This window comes from Oncorhynchus keta, chromosome 14, assembly GCF_023373465.1.
Source record: "Oncorhynchus keta strain PuntledgeMale-10-30-2019 chromosome 14, Oket_V2, whole genome shotgun sequence".
Classification (NCBI taxonomy): Eukaryota; Metazoa; Chordata; class Actinopteri; order Salmoniformes; family Salmonidae; genus Oncorhynchus; species Oncorhynchus keta.
The window spans coordinates 14,282,823-14,304,638 of record NC_068434.1 but is presented as its reverse complement, the minus strand read 5'-3'; the positions used below and the strand labels follow the sequence as shown (position 1 = coordinate 14,304,638).

The 21,816-nt window shown below is 48.6% G+C and overlaps 1 protein-coding gene and 1 long non-coding RNA gene across 4 annotated transcripts in view; both read left to right on the top strand.

The window, feature by feature from the left end:
* The window catches only part of LOC118394018 (adhesion G-protein coupled receptor V1), a 285,170-nt gene that overhangs the window by 157,062 nt on the left and 106,292 nt on the right, over positions 1 to 21,816 (top strand). Inside the window, 12 exon segments of the mRNA XM_052461147.1 lie at positions 237 to 408; positions 1,131 to 1,272; positions 1,414 to 2,261; positions 2,783 to 2,903; positions 3,030 to 3,201; positions 8,229 to 8,471; positions 13,327 to 13,734; positions 15,041 to 15,225; positions 15,421 to 15,670; positions 16,158 to 16,297; positions 17,301 to 17,461; positions 17,812 to 17,912. Of these exon segments, the coding sequence (XP_052317107.1) occupies positions 237 to 408; positions 1,131 to 1,272; positions 1,414 to 2,261; positions 2,783 to 2,903; positions 3,030 to 3,201; positions 8,229 to 8,471; positions 13,327 to 13,734; positions 15,041 to 15,225; positions 15,421 to 15,670; positions 16,158 to 16,297; positions 17,301 to 17,461; positions 17,812 to 17,912 (2,943 nt within the window).
* On the top strand, positions 10,823 to 11,901 carry LOC127907216 (uncharacterized). Of its 3 annotated transcripts, XR_008063778.1 has the most exons (5): positions 10,823 to 10,912; positions 11,065 to 11,140; positions 11,293 to 11,406; positions 11,745 to 11,782; positions 11,859 to 11,901. It is a non-coding gene; the product is annotated as an uncharacterized LOC127907216 (long non-coding RNA). The 3 variants fall into 3 exon arrangements; XR_008063777.1 differs by lacking the exon at positions 11,859 to 11,901 and having other exon boundaries at positions 11,745 to 11,837; XR_008063776.1 differs by lacking the exons at positions 11,745 to 11,782; positions 11,859 to 11,901 and having other exon boundaries at positions 11,293 to 11,623.

Below are 21,816 nucleotides of genomic sequence, written 5' to 3'. Positions count from 1 at the left end.
TTTGCTTCGTCTCACAGGTTGTTAGATCTGTACTGGGCTTTAATGGAACTGTTGTGTCACGTCCTTCCCTATTCCTCCTCCTCTGTGTGTGTGTGTGTGTGTGTGTGTGTGTGTGTGTGTGTGTGTGTGTGTGTGTGTGTGTGTGTGTGTGTGTGTGTGTGTGTGTGTGTGTGTGTGTGTGTGTGTGTGTGTGTGTGTGTGTGTGTGTGTGTGTGTGTGTGTGTGTGTGCATGTAGGTGGGCTTTGTCTCGTTGGCGTTGCAGGTCTCCAGTGTGGAGACGGGTGTGTGTGAGGCGCTGGTGTACAGGACTGGGCTATTTGGAGCGGTGAGGGTGGAGTGGAGCGCAGGGTACCCCCCCGGACAGGCTCCGTTAGGATTCAGGCCTGGAGTCATCACCCCCAGCTCAGGTAAGGACCTCAGAGGGAAACTGACCACTGTGAGCTCTGAGGGAAACTGACCACTGTGAGCTCAGAGGGAAACTGACCACTGTGAATTCAGAGGGAAACTGACCACTGTGAGCTCAGAGGGAAACTGACCACTGTGAGCTCTGAGGGAAACTGACCACTGTGAGCTCTGAGGGAAACTGACCACTGTGAGCTCTGAGGGAAACTGACCACTGTGAGCTCAGAGGGAAACTGACCACTGTGAGCTCAGAGGGAAACTGACCACTGTGAGCTCAGAGGGAATCTGACCACTGTGAGCTCAGAGGGAAACTGACCACTGTGAGCTCCGAGGGAAACTGACCACTGTGAGCTCCGAGGGAAACTGACCACTGTGAGCTTTAGAAGAGGTTTGGTGTGGATCTAAAATGTCCAGGTCTCTCCCTATTGGTTCATTTGCCCTCTCTCTCTCTAACCGAAGGAGGGCATGTGAACAGGCTGAGAAGGTCTCATTTTCTCTAAGTAAACCCACCAGATAATCTACCTATACCTCCTCCAGTCTCATTTAATTCTCTCCCTTTCCAAACACCACCACCAACAAACACCCTAGAAAATGACCACGCGGATAGGAGGAATTGCTGTGAGCTGTGTGGTCAGAGGGTGTTCGTCTGAGGGTGTTCGTCTGAGGGTGTTCGTCTGAGGGTGTTTGTCTGAGGGAGTGGTCTGAGGGTGTTTGTCCTCCTCCTCAGGTTCAGTGACAATGGCCCATGGAGAGAGGACCAAGACTGTGTCCCTCCAGGCACTCTCTAATGTGTCTGAGCCAGCGGCCTTCGCCGTCCACCTCACTGCAGCCGGCTCCAGCTCCCCTACTCCTGGGGTAGCTAGACTCCGGTACAGTAAACAGACTCACTTGCCAAGCTGTGCACTGTGCACTGTAGAACCCTCTGACTGAAGATGGCATTCTGTATGTAACAGTAATGTTACAAACTTTAACAGCCATGGTGTGATGCTACTCTCTGTTTCCCTCTCCAGGTCAGGGTTCACGGTGGCAGAGGTTGAGCCTCTGGGGCTGTACCAGTTCGCCCCGGACTCCCGCCAGCTGGCCATCAAGGAGGACGTGCAAACCATCACCCTCTACGTCCAGCGGCTCTATGGTTTTCGTAGCAACCGTACCCGCCTGTCTTACCAGACGGTGTCGGGCAGTGCCCTGGCAGGACAGGACTTCGCTGGAGTGCGGGACGGAGAGCTGTTCTTTGACTCACCTCGCCAGACCTCCGCCTTGCTCCGGCTGTCCGTTCTGGACGACGCGCTCTTGGAACCAGACGAAACCTTCTTTGTCAACCTGACAGACGTCCAGGTACTGAGCGGTGGTGGTGTCCCCCAATCGGGTGAACCCCGGCCCCATCTCATCCCACAACACAGCGTGGCCACCGTCACCATCCTGGCCAGCGGCGTCACGGTGGGGGTGCTGAGCATCGGGCCGGGACTGGTTGAGACAACAGAGGACAGGGAGGAAGGGAGCCAGCAGGAGAAGAGAGTGCTCCTCAGGGTCCATAGGTCTAGCAGTCTGGCTGGGCCAGTGAGGTTCAAGGTGCAGGCTTATGGAGGTGGGAGTGTTGGGGGTCCATCTCTTCCCTTTGCTCCAGAGCCCAACAAGACCCTGGCCCTGGTGGGGCAAGACTTCAAGCTGGAGTCCTCCCTGGTGTCACTGCAGGAGGGGCAGAGTGAGGCCGAGGTCACCCTCATCATCCTAGACGACTCTGAGCCTGAGGGACAGGAAGTGTTCTTCATCTACCTCAGCGACCCAGAGGGAGGTGCGCAGATCGCAGATGGGCCCGACCAGCAGGGCTTCAGCTCCTTTGCCAAAATCATCATCCTCGGTAAATACTGAAATGCTATATCTGCCTCGGGCTCCATGTCATATGCTCCTCAGTCTACCCATTGGTCAGCCAATTCAAGGTAATGTCATGCTCTAGTTTCTCTAGAACACTGTGTTCTCTGTCTAGGTCATTGTTTTCCAATTCAATCCCTAAATTCGGTCACTGGGCATCTGATTGCAGATCCAGTGATGGGAAATCTATTCCACTGTTCAGTTGAAGATAACTGATGATATAATCAAAGGCACCGTTACAACAGGATTGGGAAGCTTGATGCGCTGGTTTGTTGAATGCTCTGTGTACATACAGTGGTCCTTCTGTGGCTCATATGGAAAAGCATGTAATATCAATATCTTCTCTTCCCTCGACTGTCTGTCTGCACTGACTGTAAGTCTGTCTGTAAAAGCTGTCTGTCTGTCTGTCTGTCTGTCTGAATAGTACATATGGAAAAAGTAATATCAATATCTGTCTGTCTGTCTGTCTGTCTGTCTGTCTGTCTTCCCACTCCCTCCACTTTCTCTCAGGGAGTGATTTCCATAACGGGATAGTGGGTTTCAGTGTGAGTTCTCTGCTGGGTCAGGTTCTGGACGAGGACTCAGAAGTAAACAGAACAGCCCTACTTTACTTGCAGAGACAACAAAACAGGTAGGTCATTTCCTCCATATCGACCCTGTTCCCATATGACTGTCATCTGAAAGCTGCAATGATCACCCCCAGCCACTCGGGGTGCTGCGTGTGTGTTTGTGTGACCGGTCTGCTTCCCCCACGCAGGGCCTTTGAGGACGTTGAGGTGAAGTGGCGGGCCACGTTCAGCAGGGCGGAGCCATCCCTGATCAACAACGGAGTGAACCTGACACGGGAGCTGTGGCAGACCTCAGGCAAAGTGCTTTGCAGGAGAGGACAGGTCCTCTGTGTCTTCAGCATGGAGGTCCGACAGGACCAGGTGAGTCCCAGGTAGTACTAGAGGTTATATCTCTAGTATCTCTCCCTGGGTTAGAGGAGTGTTTGGCCGGGGTAGGCTGTCATTGTAAAATAAGAATTTGTTCTTAACTAATTTGCTTGGTTAAATAAAATAAAATGTAGGTCAGGGTGGTACCAGAATAGACACATATCACAGTACTTTAAAACTGTCAGCAAATCCTCTCTGTTTGGAGCATTGACTTGAAGGAACAAGCAGGATGTCCTAATACTGAAGCTCTCTCCCTGGATGTCCTAATACTGAAGCTCTCTCACTGGATGTCCTAATACTGAAGCTCTCTCCCTGGATGTCCTAATACTGAAGCTCTCTCCCTGGATGTCCTAATACTGAAGCTCTGACCCTGGATGTCCTAATACTGAAGCTCTTTCCCTGGATGTCCTAATACTGAAGCTCTCTCCCTGGATGTCCTAATACTGAAGCTCTCTCCCTGGATGTCCTAATACTGAAGCTCTCTCCCTGGATGTCCTAATACTGAAGCTCTGACCCTGGATGTCCTAATACTGAAGCTCTCTCCCTGGATGTCCTAATACTGAAGCTCTTTCCCTGGATGTCCTAATACTGAAGCTCTTTCCCTGGATGTCCTAATACTGAATCTCTTTCCCTGGATGTCCTAATACTGAAGCTCTGTCCCTGGATGTCCTAATACTGAAGCTCTTTCCCTGGATGTCCAAATACTGAAGCTCTTACCCTGGATGGCCTAATCCTGAAGCTCTCTCCCTGGTTGTCCTAATACTGAAGCTCTGTCCCTGGATGTCCAAATACTGAAGCTCTTACCCTGGATGTCCTAATCCTGAAGCTCTCTCCCTGGATGTCCTAATACTGAAGCTCTGTCCCTGGATGTCCTAATACTGCATCTCTTTTCCTGGATGTCCTAATACTGAAGCTCTGTCCCTGGATGTCCTAATACTGAAGCTCTTTCCCTGGATGTCCTAATACTGAAGCTCTCTCCCTGGATGTCCTAATTCTGAAGCTCTCTCCCTGGATGTCCTAATACTAAAGCTCTTTCCCTGGATGTCCTAATACTGAAGCTCTTACCCTGGATGTCCTAATCCTGAAGCTCTCTCCCTGGATGTCCTAATACTGAAGCTCTGACCCTGGATGTCCTAATACTGAAGCTCTTTCCCTGGATGTCCTAATACTGAAGCTCTCTCCCTGGATGTCCTAATACTGAAGCTCTGTCCCTGGATGTCCAAATACTGAAGCTCTTACCCTGGATGTCCTAATCCTGAAGCTCTCTCCCTGGATGTCCTAATACTGAAGCTCTCTCCCTGGATGTCCTAATACTGAAGCTCTCTCCCTGGATGTCCTAATACTGAAGCTCTCTCCCTGGATGTTCTAATACTGAAGCTCTGTCCCTGGATGTCCTAATACTGAAGCTCTTTCCCTGGATGTCCTAATACTGAAGCTCTCTCCCTGGATGCCCTAATACTGAAGCTCTCTCCCTGGATGTCCTAATACTGAAGCTCTTTCCCTGCATGTCCTAATACTGAAGCTCTTACCCTGGATGTCCTAATCCTGAAGTTCTCTCCATGGATGTCCTAATACTGAACCTCTTTCCCTGGATGTCCTAATACTGAAGCTCTTTCCCTGGATGTCCTAATACTGAAGCGCTGTCCCTGGATGTCCTAATACTGAAGCTCTCTCCCTAGATGTCCTAATCCTGAAGCTCTTTCCCTGGATGTCCTAATACTGAAGCTCTGTCCCTGGATGTCCTAATACTGAAGCTCTGTCCCTGGATGTCCTAATACTGAAGCTCTCTCCCTGGATGTCCTAATACTGAAGCTCTTTCCCTGGATGTCCTAATACTGAAGCTCTCTCCCTGGATGTCCTAATACTGAAGCTCCCTCCCTGGATGTCCTAATACTGAAGCTCTCTCCCTGGATGTCCTAATACTGAAGCTCTTTCCCTGGATGTCCTAATACTGAAGCTCTCTCCCTGGATGTCCTAATACTGAAGCTCTGTCCCTGGATGTCCTAATACTGAAGCTCTTTCCCTGGGTGTCCTAATACTGAAGCTCTCTCCCTGGATGTCCTAATACTGAAGCCCTCTCCCTGGATGTCCTAATACTGAAGCTCTCTCCCTGGATGTCTTAATACTGAAGCTCTCTCCCTGGATGTCCTAATACTGAAGCTCTGTCCCTGGATGTCCTAATAGTGAAGCTCTTTCCCTGGATGTCCTAATACTGAAGCTCTCTCCCTGGATGTCCTAATACTGATGCTCTCTCCCTGGATGTCTTAATACTGAAGCTCTCTCCCTGGAAGTCCTAATACTGAAGCTCTGTCCCTGGCAGACCACACATCTCTTTTGTTTGTCCACATTCTTCTTTCTGCTGTAGTGTCAGAGGCTCTGGCTGTGTATTAATGTGGACGTTAGTGGAGAGATTGGGCTGTGAGTGGCATCGAGGTCAATATAGGGTCACAGGAGCAGGGCAGGAAGGTCTTGTGGCGTAATCACACCCTCCTCTCCTCTCCTCTCCTCTCTCCTCCTCTCCTCTCCTCTCCTCTCCTCGGTCAGTAATTAGCCTAGTTGTTAGAGCGTTGGGCCAGTATCTGAAAGGTCACTGATTTGAATAACCAAGTTGACAATGACTGACCCTGTAAAACAACACATTTCACTGCACCTATCCGGTGTATGTAACAATAAATCATATATTTAATTTTTTGGGTGGTCTGACCAGGCAGCTCACCCAGCCCACATCCTGTCCTGCAATGTGTCTGTGTGTGAGGGCTATTTTAGGGCACACCTCCTATTGAGTGCTGTCTGTCTGCTGTGCTTCCTCCCCTCCTACTTCCCTGCTGTTATGACACAGTCCTCAGACCTGGAGAGGAGAGACATGAGTCCCAGATTATTGGAGGCTGCAGGACTGGACCACCATTATGTGACATGGGGCTCAATTCTATAACTCATTTTATAAACATTGCTTGTACTGTACTGTAATTTTATGGCTGGGGAAGCCCATAATCCCATGTTCAACAGTACTGTAATTTTATGGCTGGGGAAGCCCATAATCCCATTTTCAACAGTACTGTAATTTTATGGCTGGGGAAGCCCATAATCCCATTTTCAACAGTACTGTCATTTTATGGCTGTGGAAGCCCATAATCCCATGTTCAACAGTACTGTAATATTATGGCTGGGGAAGCCCATAATCCCATTTTCAACAGTACTGTCATTTTATGGCTGTGGAAGCCCATAATCCCATGTTCAACAGTACTGTAATATTATGGCTGGGGAAGCCCATAATCCCATTTTCAACAGTACTGTCATTTTATGGCTGTGGAAGCCCATAATCCCATGTTCAACACTACAGTCGTTTTGTGGCTGGGGAAGCCCATAATCCCATGTTCAACACTACAGTCGTTTTGTGGCTGGGGAAGCCCATAATCCCATGTTCAACACTACAGTCGTTTTGTGGCTGGGGAAGCCCATAATCCCATGTTCAACACTAAAGTCGTATTATGGCTGGGGAAGCCCATAATCCCATGTTCAACACTAAAGTCGTATTATGGCTGGGGAAGCCCATAATCCCATGTTCAACACTAAAGTCGTATTATGGCGTAATCCCATGTTCAACACTACAGTCGTTTGTGGCTGGGGAAGCCCATAATCCCATGTTCAACACTACAGTCGTTTTGTGGCTGGGGATGTTCAACACTAAAGTCGCTTATGGCTGGGGAAGCCCATAATCCCATGTTCAACACTAAAGTCGTTTTGTGGCTGGGGAAGCCCATAATCCCATGTTCAACACTACAGTCGTTTTGTGGCTGGGGAAGCCCATAATCCCATGTTCAACACTACAGTCGTTTTGTGGCTGGGGAAGCCCATAATCCCATGTTCAACACTACAGTCGTTTTGTGGCTGGGGAAGCCCATAATCCCATGTTCAACACTACAGTCGTTTTGTGGCTGGGGAAGCCCATAATCCCTTGTTCAACACTAAAGTCGTATTATGGCTGGGGAAGCCCATAATCCCATGTTCAACACTACAGTCGTTTTGTGGCTGGGGAAGCCCATAATCCCATGTTCAACACTACAGTCGTTTTGTGGCTGGGGAAGCCCATAATCCCATGTTCAACACTACAGTCGTTTTGTGGCTGGGGAAACCCATAATCCCATGTTCAACACTACAGTCGTTTTGTGGCTGGGGAAGCCCATAATCCCATGTTCAACACTACAGTCGTTTTGTGGCTGGGGAAGCCCATAATCCCATGTTCAACACTAAAGTCGTATTATGGCTGGGGAAGCCCATAATCCCATGTTCAACACTAAAGTCGTATTATGGCTGGGGAAGCCCATAATCCCATGTTCAACACTAAAGTCGTATTATGGCTGGGGAAGCCCATAATCCCATGTTCAACACTAAAGTCGTATTATGGCTGGGGAAGCCCATAATCCCATGTTCAACACTAAAGTCGTATTATGGCTGGGGAAGCCCATAATCCCATGTTCAACACTACAGTCGTATTATGGCTGGGGAAGCCCATAATCCCATGTTCAACACTAAAGTCGTATTATGGCTGGGGAAGCCCATAATCCCATGGGAAGCCCATAATCCCATGTTCAACACTACAGTCGTATTATGGCTGGGGAAGCCCATAATCCCATGTTCAACACTAAAGTCGTATTATGGCTGGGGAAGCCCATAATCCCATGTTCAACACTAAAGTCGTATTATGGCTGGGGAAGCCCATAATCCCATGTTCAACACTAAAGTCGTATTATGGCTGGGGAAGCCCATAATCCCATGTTCAACACTACAGTCGTATTATGGCTGGGGAAGCCCATAATCCCATGTTCAACACTACAGTCGTATTATGGCTGGGGAAGCCCATAATCCCATGTTCAACACTACAGTCGTATTATGGCTGGGGAAACCCATAATCCCATGTTCACATTCTATTTTTCTTTTCTTCCTTTTCTCCTCTGTTATGTATTTCCATCTATAACCAGTTTAGACGTTCCTTAACTCACTCTGTCTGCGTATTGCCATAGGAACCCGAGTACCAGGCCTGGTTCCTGGTTGAGATCTACCAGGTGGGTGTTGGCGCTGCCATCAATGAAAGTTCCCGCTTTGCCAACATCACCCTGCTGGAGAGCGATGACCCGCTGGGGCTGGTCTACTTTGCAGTTGGGTCCAGACTGCCTGTTGCCCACCTCAAGACCACCCACCTCAGTCTGCAGGTGTACAGAGAGGCCAGCACGGCCTCCAACATCACCGTACTCTACCGCATGCTGGTGAGAAGCATACACACACACACACACACACACACACACACACACACACACACACACACACACACACACACACACACACACACACACACACACACACACACACACACACACACACACACACACACACACACACACACACTACATACAGTACAGTGTTCATGGAATAGCCACACAAATATTGCCATACATTCCCACACCATACATTGTCTCCCTTTGTAACCAGTCACATCCTTCTGGTTGAAAATCACCAGTCCCATCTTATTCAGGTTGTTGTATTGTCTAACTCACTAGATCAGATTTCCATTCATCTCCCTCACCTAATTATACTGACCGGATGTGTTTCACCTTCAATGTCTCACGGTGTGTTGGTCATGGGTCATCTAAGTCAAACTCTACTGCAATGCCAGCGAGAGACACTAACACCCAAAAAGCACCCAGCCCCGAATCATAGCCTTTGTTCCCAGCCCCAGCCTCAATCCCAGCCTGTCCCAGCCTCCCAACCCTAGCCTCAGTATCAGCCCCAGTGTCAGCCTCAGTCCCAGCCACCCAACCCTAGCCTGTCCCAGCCTCCCAACCCTAGACTCAGTCTCAGCCCCAGTGTCAGCATCAGTCCCAGTCCCAGCCCCAGCCTCAGTCCCAGCCTCAACCCCAGCCTATCCCAGCACCCCAACCCTAGACACAGTCTCAGCCCCAGTGTCAGCCTCAGTCCCAGCCTCAGTCCCAGCCCCAGCCTCAGTCCCAGCCTCAACCCAAGCCTGTCCCAGCCCAACAACCCTAGCCTCAGTCTCAGCCCCAGTGTCAGCCTCAGTCCCAGCCTCAACCCCAGCCTGTCCCAGCCACCCAACCCTAGGCTTAGTCCCAGTCCCAGTCCCAGCCTAAACCCCAGCCTGTCCCAGCCCCCCAACCCTAGCCTCTAGCTCAGCCCCAGTGTCAGCCTCAGTCTCAGCCCCAGTGTCAGCCTCAGTCCTGGCCCCAGTCCCAGCCCCAGCCTCAGTCCCAGCCTCAACTCCAACCTGTCCCAGCCCAACAATCCTAGTCTCAGTCCCAGTCCCAACCTCAGTCCCAGCCTCAACCCCAACCTGTCCCAGCCACCCAACCCTAATATCAGTCCCAGTCCCAGCCCCAGTCCCAGCCTGTCCCAGCCCCCCAACCCTAGCCTCAGTCTCAGCCCCCGTGTCAGCCTCAGTCCCAGCCACCCAACCCTAACATCAGTCCCAGTCCCAGTCCCAGCCTCAGCCCTCCCAGCCCTAGCCCCAGGCCTAGCCCTAGCCCCAGTCCCAGTCCCAGTCCCAGCCCCAGCCCCAGCCCAAGCCCCAGTCCCAGCCCCAGTCCTACAGTCCCAGCCTCAGTCCTACATATAACCAGGTTAAGCCTCAGCCTCAGCCTCATCCTGCCTCACATATAACCAGCCCCAGTTAAGCCCCAGTCTCCACATCCTGTTACATATAACCAGGTTAAGTCCTACAGTCCCAGCCTCACCTCATGCCTACCTATAACCAGGTTAAGCCCCAGTCCCAGCCCCAGCCCCAGTCCCATATAACCAGCCCCAGGCTCCACATCCTGTTACATATAACCAGGTTAAGCCCCAGCCTCCACATCCTGTTACATATAACCAGGTTAACCTCAGTCTCCACATCCTGTTACATATAACCAGGTTAACCAGTAGTTCCCTATTCCTCAAGTGGTTTCATATAATTGTGTAGGTTAACTACAGTCTCCACATCCTATTACCTATAAGCAGGTTAACTGACAGTCTTGTGATCAAATTACATATAACCAGGTTATAAAATAAATAGTCTCCACAAATCCTGATTACATATAACCAGGTTAACTATAGTCTCCACATCCAAATACATAATAACAAGCACTGGTTAACATAGCAATGCAGATTCCTCATCATATTACATATGACCAGGCTAACTAAATGTAAAAGGCTTTGAAAATAAACACATTTTTTAGTTTTCGCTCAGTGCCCCGTTACATTTAACCAGGTTAATTGTTTTTGTCCAAATCTTTACATATAATAGGTTAACTAATAGTCTACAAATCTAAAATATGAAAATATAGACCAGGTTAATATCAACATCCATCTCCACATCCTGTGTACATATAACCAGGTTAACTACAGGGAAAGTGACATCCTATCATATAACCAGGTTAACTTACACAGAATCCACATCCTATTCACATATAACCAGGTTATTTGCCACTTTTTCCCCTCTGGCCTCCTTTGTTTACATATAATTCTGGCTATCCTACAAGGGTCTCAAATAACTGTTGACATATTATGACAGGTTATGAGTTTGTACCATTTTGCTTTATTATAGGTTATCTACACTCTCTACATCCTATTACATATAACCAGGTTAACTACAGTCTCCACATCCTATTACATATAACCAGGTTAACTACAGTCTCCACATCCTATTACATATAACCAGGTTAACTACAGTCTCCACATCCTGTTACATATAACCAGGTTAACTACAGTCTCCACATCATATTACATATAACCAGGTTAACTACAGTCTCCACATCCTGTTACATATAACCAGGTTAACTACAGTCTCCACATCATATTACATATAACCAGGTTAACTACAGTCTCCACATCCTATTACATATAACCAGGTTAACTACAGTCTCCACATCCTATTACATATAACCAGGTTAACTACAGTCTCCACATCATGTTACATATAACCAGGTTAACTACAGTCTCCACATCCTATTACATATAACCAGGTTAACTACAGTCTCCACATCATATTACATATAACCAGGTTAACTACAGTCTCCACATCATATTACATATAACCAGGTTAACTACAGTCTCCACATCCTATTACATATAACCAGGTTAACTACAGTCTCCACATCCTATTACATATAACCAGGTTAACTACAGTCTCCACATCCTATTACATATAACCAGGTTAACTACAGTCTCCACATCATATTACATATAACCAGGTTAACTACAGTCTCCACATCCTATTACATATAACCAGGTTAACTAGTCTCCACATCCTGTTACATATAACCAGGTTAACTACAGTCTCCACATCATATTACATATAACCAGGTTAACTACAGTCTCCACATCCTGTTACATATAACCAGGTTAACTACAGTCTCCACATCCTGTTACATATAACCAGGTTAACTACAGTCTCCACATCATGTTACATATAACCAGGTTAACTACAGTCTCCACATCCTGTTACATATAACCAGGTTAACTAGTCTCCACATCCTGTTACATATAACCAGGTTAACTACAGTCTCCACATCCTATTACATATAACCAGGTTAACTACAGTCTCCACATCATATTACATATAACCAGGTTAACTACAGTCTCCACATCCTATTACATATGACCAGGTTAACTACAGTCTCCACATCCTATTACATATAACCAGGTTAACTAGTCTCCACATCCTGTTACATATGACCAGGTTAACTAGTCTCCACATCCTGTTACATATGACCAGGTTAACTACAGTCTCCACATCCTGTTACATATGACCAGGTTATCTCCAGTCTCCACATCCTGTTACATATGACCAGGTTATCTCCAGTCTCCACATCCTGTTACATATGACCAGGTTATCTCCAGTCTCCACACCCTGTTACATATGACCAGGTTATCTCCAGGCATGTTATCCTGATACATATGACCAGGTTATCTCCAGTCATGTTATCCTGATACATATGACCAGGTTATCTCCAGTCATGTTATCCTGATACATATGACCAGGTTATCTCCAGTCATGTTATCCTGATACATATGACCAGGTTATCTCCAGTCATGTTATCCTGATACATATGACCAGGTTATCTCCAGTCATGTTATCCTGATACATATGACCAGGTTATCTCCAGTCATGTTATCCTGATACATATGACCAGGTTATCTCCAGTCATGTTATCCTGATACATATGACCAGGTTATCTCCAGTCATGTTATCCTGATACATATGACCAGGTTATCTCCAGTCATGTTATCCTGATACATATGACCAGGTTATCTCCAGTCATGTTATCCTGATACATATGACCAGGTTATCTCTAGTCTCCACATCGTGTTACATATGACCAGGTTATCTCCAGGCATGTTATCCTGATACATATGACCAGGTTATCTCCAGTCATGTTATCCTGATACATATGACCAGGTTATCTCCAGTCATGTTATCCTGATACATATGACCAGGTTATCTCCAGTCATGTTATCCTGATACATATGACCAGGTTATCTCCAGTCATGTTATCCTGATACATATGACCAGGTTATCTCTAGTCTCCACATCGTGTTACATATGACCAGGTTATCTCCAGTCTCAGGTTATCTCCAGTCCTTTTCTCTTCTTCTGTTTCTCCATGGCTCTCCAACCATCTCCTCTTATCTTTTGAAATGACCATCGGCATACCGCAGTTTCGCAGGTCCCCCTTATCCACTTCATAACACCCAGTTTTATAGCTAATCTCATGCTATTCTATAAATCTTGCAATGAGGCTGAGATAATTTAGCATTTTTAAAGCTAATTTCCATCCTATTCTACACATTTTGCCATGAGGTTGAGATAAAATGTTGTAGTTTTTACAGCCAATTTCTTGTTTCTTCAACAACAACAAAAACACGTTCTTAGGCTGTTTGGGAAGGGAGAGGAGGGTGCAGTGATATCTGCAGGGGCTGCGCGGGTGGTTGGTACGCCAGTGGTAATGACGCAACACCTATCCCCTATTCATCCACCCATCTCTCTTTCTCTCTCTCCGTCTTCTTTCCCAACTCCCTCCATCTTTCCATCCTACTGTGACCTCACACTCCTGTTTCGTTGTCATCCAAAAGGAAGTCCCTCGGGCTGAGGCAGTAGGGCCCACTCTGATCTGGCCTGCCGTGGCCGGGATGGACTTTCTGAAAGAAGAGGGCCAGCTGACCTTTGATCTGGGCCAAAGGAGCATAGGGCTGAACATCACCCTCACCCCAGACCAGGCCTCCTCCAACCCCCCGCCGAAGCGCTTTCACGTGGAGCTGTATGGGGCCAGTGGAGGGGCCAGGGTGCACCCTGAGTACGGCCTGGCCAACGTGACCCTGGTGTCGGGCACAGAGGCCCAGGCTGTGTGGGTCCTGTTGGACCAGCTCCAGCAGCCTCTGGACACTACCATACTGGACAGGGTGCTCCAGGCTCTGCTCAGCAAGTTCACGGCACAGCTCAATCCAGAACAACTGACCGCCGTGCTGGATGCACTGGGGAAGGTGAGAGGGAAGGAGAGTGAGGGAGCGAGGGGGGAGAAGGAGGAGCTAGTATTTGTTTTGTTTGCTATTACAAGTTCTGTTTTTTTTTGTGTATGTGTATCTAGTGTGTGTTGCATATGTGTGTGTTGCATGTGTGTGCCTGTGTGTGAGTTTTGTCCAAGTACAAAACGATGACAGATCTACAGATGAGTTTTTAAAAGGTCTCTGTTGTCACTTAGTGTCTGACTAAAGCAGCTGAATCCATCAGCCTGTAGCCAAGTCAAGTCTGCTCTGTAATAGACGGGTTAGCTGACAATGTCACGAAAACGATGCACACGCTTCAGTGGGGCAGAAATCTGTGAATTGTTGTGATTCTGGATGGTCAGATAGTAAGAAACTGCCACGTAGGTGACTCGTTTCAGCTAGTTTTATCTTGTTCTTGGCACCGTGTCTAGTTTTGAGGTGTTTGACTGATTTCATGTCAATGCTAATATGGCAAAAATTTGCTAGCTACAAACCAACAACTGTAACAATGTATTTGAGAGACAACAAGTGCTCATTGTGCAAATGTATTTATGTTTTCAATAAATATTGGAGATGAAATATAGCTAACATGTTGTCAACAATCTAAGCCAAAACGTTCTGTTTATCCCCCTAGTTGCGCACGGGTTGGTTTTGTTGCTAAGCAACCAACCCGTCTTTACACTGTGAGAGAGCAGATTGGGGCTAAGGACACAGTGAATAACTGTCACCACCAAACTAGGAATGAACCAACATGTTCCTGAGAGGGAGATGGGAGGTTCAAAGAGACATCACACTTAAGAGCTTCCACACACACTCACTGACAGGCAAACCTAGCCTGTGTTTGCATTGTACTGTGTGTGTTACATAACCCACAGGGTACTGTGTGTGTTACATAACCCACAGGGTACTGTGTGTGTTACATAACCCACAGGGTACTGTGTGTGTTACATAACCCACAGGGTACTGTGTGTGTTACATATCCCACAGGGTACTGTGTGTGTTACATAACCCACAGGGTACTGTGTGTGTTACATAACCCACAGGGTACTGTGTGTGTTACATATCCCACAGGGTAGTGTGTGTGTGTGTGTGTGTGTGTGTGTGTGTGTGTGTGTGTGTGTGTGTGTGTGTGTGTGTGTGTGTGTGTGTGTGTGTGTGTGTGTGTGTGTGTGTGTGTGTGTGTGTGTGTGTGTGTGTGTGTGAGTGAATTTGATAGGTGGCTCTCAGAATATTGTATATATTTGTCTTAGTCATAATTACCTCCAATTCTCCACAAACTGAGATTCTCTCTCTGCTTGGCCAGGTGCTTACGGAGGCAGAGCGCACCCCTATTGCGGACAGCAGCCGTGGCTTGACCTATGACCTACTGTGTGCCATGGCCAACCCCAGCCGAGTCGACACAGGAGGCCTGAGCCAACTTGCAGAGGTGGCCGAGCGCTTCGCCTTTTCCCTGCTCACACACAGCCAGTGTGGAGCACCGGCTCAAAGGTGCGTCCTGCCTCATGGGGGATTGTTGGTAAAAAAACTCAAGAGTATTGCTGTCTATTATTTCCATCGCTGACTATGCTATTATAGTAGATGTCTTATTTGAGGTGAAAAATATAGAATGGATCACCCTTTACCACTGTTAAAAAGAAGACTATATGAGTAACATAAGAGTGTGATTTATTGGTATTTTTAAAGGGGGAGGACCATTCTGGACACTTGTGCCTACATTTCCATCTCTTCCTACCACTGGTACCCTACCCAGATCAACGGGCACATGTTCACAGGCAAGAACTCAGACACCTTTCAGTTGCCAGAGAAACTCCTGGAGGTGCCAGCCTTGCCCACTGGCACCATCTCCCCATCAGCCTGCCGTCGCGTGCAGATCACAGAGTACAGCACCGAACACTGGTTCCTCACCGACAAAACCACCGCGCTCAACGGCAAGGCAAGCAGACCCAAATACACTCAAAGCCACACCATGACAGCTAGTAATACTTCGACTGATGGGTAACTATACTGGAAATGGGTGCAATACTTCCCGAAGTCATTATTATAAGAAGTTTTTTTTTCTCTCATTCAGTCCATGTATCTGGTAAAATAAAGGTAAATAAATATCAAGTTACAGGAGAATACCTGTGGTATTACAGTTGAAAATGTATTCCTCAATGGAACCTTAGTGCTTGGTGTAAACTGCAGGGGGCAGTGTTGTTCCACTGAAGCTCTGTGCCAGGTCTCTGCCACTAGGTCTTTACAGCTATAAAGACCTATAGTGTTTGTCCATGGCAACCGTAGACCCAGATCTAGGATCAGTTTACCCCTCCCCAATCCTTAGTTGAACAATAATAGGAAAAGCACAAAGTTGACCTCAGATCCGTGTTTTGGGCCAGCTCCATTCCACTCTATACTGTAATGGTATTTCTCTGGATGTGTAGGTGTTCTCTGCCAGCCTGCAGGGCCGAGGGTCACGACCCCTGACTGAGGGTAACGAGGTGGTATACCGTATCCACACCCCCGGGTTGAGGGTCAAACCTGGCCAGTCTCTGTGCCTTCTGTGGAGCCAGGCTGTTGAGAGGTACGACCCCCCACTCCTATACCCAGTTACTTTACTTTGCATAGTACTATGAAGCTCTAGCACAACAAACAGAGCATTCTTAATCACACATTCTATGTTTTTTTAATTAACTCCCCAAAACGTATATTTCTCTTAATTTCTGTTGCTATCCTGAACTTGAACCCATGTGATAATGTGGTGTGTGAGTGAAATGACTGTAGGACACAACGACTTAGGTGAGTTAAAGGGTCCTCCCCTTTCTTCTCGAGTCTGATCTGTAGGTGTGAACCTCACACTTCAGGTCAGCCTCTAGTAGAGAGGTCAGAGTTTAGGGATCAGGTTCTGTCCAGCCATGACCTCTTTCTTTGGACATAGATGAATTGGCCTCCCTCAATCCCTCTCTGGGCTGGCCTAGACTGCTCTGTGATGTCTGTGAGTGTTCAGTTTGCTCTGCTCCAAGTTCCCGAACAATCCCGCCCCTCAGAAGTGTGTTTGAAAGAACATTACGGAGGAGGTCCGGAGTGGGACTCTTGGCTGAACAGCTTGTAACAGGAAGCAGATTTCTCCGGTTTGGTTTGGCCCGTGGAGCAGCTATAACTACAATCCAACAACAATCCATCTCTCAGATGGACGACAGCGTCCAACCTCCAAGCAGACGACAGCGTTGATAACGTCACCCTGAAAGGGGAAAAGAAAGGCCTGTTCAACTTCCTCCTTGTCTCACTGCGCTGATGACAGGTCTATTAAAGTTTGTCATGGACTTTGCAGTCGTGACTAGGACAATCAGTCTTGTCTGTCAGGCACAAAGTAAATTAAATTCATTTTCATAAGGAAAAACTATGAGTTCTATGCTCTTATCTTGTCATACATGTCAATCTTTGAGTTCCCTAATGTATCTGAGAGTGGACACCGGAGCAACCAATCAAGCAGAGACACTACAGAGCTGGATGTTCCAATCAGAAATTCATATGAATTTCCTGCCTAAGGCTGACTACTTCCTGTATTATCTCTCCCTCTCCTCTAGCTGGCTGTCAGATGGGCAGTTCTGCAGGGTGGTGGAGGACAGTGGGAACTATGTGGAGTGTGCCTGCTCCCACCTGTCTGTGTACACGGCCCACGCCCAGATGGCTTCCCTGGGCTCCTACAACGAGGCCTTCTACGCCTCAGGCTTCATCTGCATCTCAGGTACCGTATGGAGGAAGACTCTTTAGGTATTCAAGTACGACTAGTTTAGCCTTCAGTCCTTGTTTCTACTATATTCATTTTTCTTTGTTTCTCGCTCTCTTTTTATCTATATCTTCTGTATATGTGTATCTCCCTTCGTTTCCTCTGTCTTGTTCCTTTCATTTCTCCATTCTGTCTGCCTCATCACTGTTGTTCCTTTTGGATATCGCTCGGGCCTCTTCCCGTCCTACAGTCCCCTCCCACTCGGTTTTAGATGGTATTACCACAAGCATTTTTGATCCAAGTATAAAACATGGGTTTTTATGGTTGACATGGAATGACAAAGCATTTATTTTTGGTCTGATCCTCAGCTTTCGTCTTGGCCATCGTATCCCACCTGCTGTGTTCTCGCTTCCCCATGTTTGCTGCCAAATTGCTCACCCACATGATGGTAGGCTGCCTTGGGACACAGGTATGAAGACCCCCTGTATTGTCCCATCTCTGAATCTCCACACAACACAGACATGTCTTCCCCAGTCCAGATCAATGTTCTCATGCAAGAATACTAGCCATTTGGTGGTACAAACATCACTAGTTTCCCTGACATTTTTCTTGACTCTGTCAGGGTCTTAGTGAGATGATTAGCACATTCTGACCGTGTGGGAAGATTTAAACTGCTGAGAAACTTTTGAAACCAGTGATAGAAGCATCCATCTCTATTCAGATCAGAATTTGCCTTGCCATATAGGTCTGCAGCCACTCTACTCAAACACACACACACGTACCCCCCCCCCCATCCCCCACACACACACACACGCACATGTACCCCCCAACAGGTGCTACAGATGTCACCAGATATTTTCTAGGAATTGTGCATAGGGCTGGACAGACGCCAACAGATGTAGCCGCCACAACCTTACGGACTAGGCTGTTAGCCTGACAACAAAACAATCCCCCTGGGCCCTTTCCCATAAAGACCACGGCTGCCGTTAACCGTTAGGGCGGTGAAAGAGAAATGAGGCCGGTGGGGGGCTACCGTGGAGGAGTGTCTCAGATCCTTCAGACCTGTGAGTGGGAATTTTCCACTGGTCCCCAGTGCCTGACAGACAAACACAGACCTCTACTAAACCTTTTTCTTCATGGGGCCAAACACCCCGGTCACACCACTTTTACGGCCATGTGGAGCCCCTGAACCTAAAAGGTTTTGGATGGAAAATTCCGTCCTGTCCTTATACTTGTCACATACTGTATTGTATGTTAAGACCCGGGTAGGGCCTGGTAAAACCGGGTAGAACCTGGTGTACCAGTGTAGACCCGGGTAGACCCCGGTAAAACCGGGTAGACCTACGTAGACCCTGGTAAAACCGGGTAGAACTACATAGACCCTGGTAAAACCGGGTAGAACCTGGTGTACCAGTGTAGACCCGGGTAGACCCTGGTAGGTATGTGTAGGGGAGTGTTTGGCCTTCTGGTCAAGGCCTGGGTGAAGGCTTGCTCGGTTGTGTGCCCTTCATAGCTGAATGTCTGCTTGACTGTCTGTGGTCGGGACTTCTTTGTCTATACATATTCTGTTCAATGCAGTTGTACTTGTAAACCCAAATGAACTAAGTCTAAATGGTCATGTCTGAAACAACTGAAGAGGGTGAAGTATCAACCCCACATCTTCCTATAACTAGCAGTTTAGAGTTTGACCTAGAGTTCTTTGACACTGTGTGGTTGAACTTTGACACAGTCGAGGGGTTCTCTCTTGGAATAGCACACCCACCACCACAGCACTACTGTTCATCCAACTTCATGCACCAATAGGATTGAAACCCCAAAATCAGCGATTGCTCCACTGTGTACAATCCCATCACATATACATACTATGCTACTGGCAGGTGACCAGGGGTCAGGGTTGAGGGCTCATCCTCTTTAGGGGGTTTCTAAGGTACCAGCTGTTGATCCAGACTCTGTGGTATCAGTCCGACCAGAGGAGCATCTCCCTCAGTGTAATGATTCACTGACACAACCCTCTGGACCTGGGAAATTGATTGGAACATTTATTTTCCCTCCTCCAGCAGCAGTAAGCACCTTCCACCTTTATATTCTAATTCTCACCCCCTCTCTCATTCTCACCCCCTCTCTCATTCTCACCCCCTCTCTCATTCTCACCCCCCTCTCTCATTCTCAGCTCCCCTCTAATTCTCACCGCCCTCGCTCATTCTCACCCCCCTCTCTCATTTTCACCCCCCTCTCTCATTCTCACCCCCTCTCTCATTCTCACCGCCCTCGCTCATTCTCACCCCCTCGCTCATTCTCAGCTCCCCTCTCATTCTCACCGCCCTCGCTCATTCTCACCGCCCTTGCTCATTCTCAGCTCCCCTCTCATTCTCACCGCCCTCGCTCATTCTCACTGCCCTTGCTCATTCTCAGCTCCCCTCTCATTCTCACCCCCTCGCTCATTCTCAGCTCCCCTCTCATTCTCACCACCCTCGCTCATTCTCAGCTCCCCTCTCATTCTCAGCTCCCCTCTCATTCTCACCGCCCTCGCTCATTCTCAGCTCCCCTCTCATTCTCAGCTCCCCTCTCATTCTCACTGCCCTCGCTCATTCTCACCCCCCTCGCTCATTCTCACCCCCCTCTCTCATTCTCACCCCCCTCTCTCATTCTCACCCCCTCTCTCATTCTCCCCCCCTCTCTCATTCTCACCCCCTCATTCTCATTCTCACCCCCATCTCTCATTCTCACCCCCATCTCTCATTCTCACCCCTCTCTCATTCTCACCCCCTCTCTCTCATTCTCACCCCTCTCTCATTCTCACCCCCCCTCTCTCATTCTCACCCCCTCTCTCATTCTCATTCTCCTCTCTCTCATTCTCACCCCCTCTCTCATTCTCACCCCCTCTCTCATTCTCCCCCCCTCTCTCATTCTCACCCCCCTCTCTCATTCTCCCCCCCCTCTCTCATTCTCACCCCCCTCTCATTCTCACCCCCTCTCTCATTCTCACCCCCTCTCTCATTCTCACCCCCCTCTCTCATTCTCACCCCCTCTCATTCTCACCCCCTCTCTCATTCTCTCACCCCCACCCTCTCTCATTCTCACCCCCTCTCTCATTCTCAGTTCCCTTCTCATTTTCACCCCCTCGCTCATTCTCAGCTCCCCTCTCATTCTCACCCCCCTCTCTCATTCTCAACCCCTCTCTCATTCTCACCGTCCTCGCTCATTCTCACCACCCTCGCTCATTCTCAGCTCCCCTCTCATTCTCAGCTCCCCTCTCATTCTCACCGCCCTCGCTCATTCTCACCGCCCTCGCTCATTCTCACCCCCTCGCTCATTCTCAGCTCCCCTCTCATTCTCACCGCCCTCGCTCATTCTCTGCTCCCCTCTCATTCTCAGCTCCCCTCTCATTCTCACCACCCTCGCTCATTCTCAGCTCCCCTCTCATTCTCAGCTCCCCTCTCATTCTCACCACCCTCGCTCATTCTCAGCTCCACTCTCATTCTCAGCTCCCCTCTCATTCTCAGCTCCCCTCGCTCATTCTCACCCCCCTCGCTCATTCTCACCCCCTCTCTCATTCTCACCCCCCTCTCTCATTCTCACCCCCTCTCTCATTCTCACCCCCCTCTCTCATTCTCACTCCCCTCTCTCATTCTCACCCCCACTCTCATTCTCACCCCCCACTCTCTTTCTCACCCCTCTCTCATTCTCACCCCTCTCTCATTCTCACCCCTCTCTCATTCTCACCCCCCTCTCTCATTCTCAGCTCCCTGTTATTCTCACCCCCCTTGCTCATTCTCAGTTCCTTCTCATTTTCACCCCTCGCTCATTCTCAGCTCCCCTCTCATTCTCACCCCCCTCTCTCATTCTCACCGCCCTCGCTCATTCTCACCACCCTCATTCTCACCGCTCATTCTCAGCTCCGCTCTCATTCTCAGCTCCCTCTCATTCTCACCCCCACTCATTCTCACCCCCTCTCATTTTCACCCCCTCGCTCATTCTCAGCTCCCCTCTCATTCTCACCCCTCACTCATTCTCAGCTCCCCTCTCATTCTCACCCCCTCACTCATTCTCAGCTCCCCTCTCATTCTCACCCCCCTCGCTCATTCTCACCCCCCTCTCTCATTCTCACCCCCTCTCTCATTCTCACCCCCACTCTCATTCTCACCCCCCCTCTCATTCTCACCCCCTCTCTCATTCTCACCCCCTCTCTCATTCTCACCCCCTCTCTCATTCTCAAACCCTCTCTCATTCTCAGCTCCCCTGTTATTCTCACCCCCCTTGCTCATTCTCAGTTCCCTTCTCATTTTCACCCCCTCGCTCATTCTCAGCTCCCCTCTCATTCTCACCCCCCTCTCTCATTCTCACCGCCCTCGCTCATTCTCACCCCCCTTGCT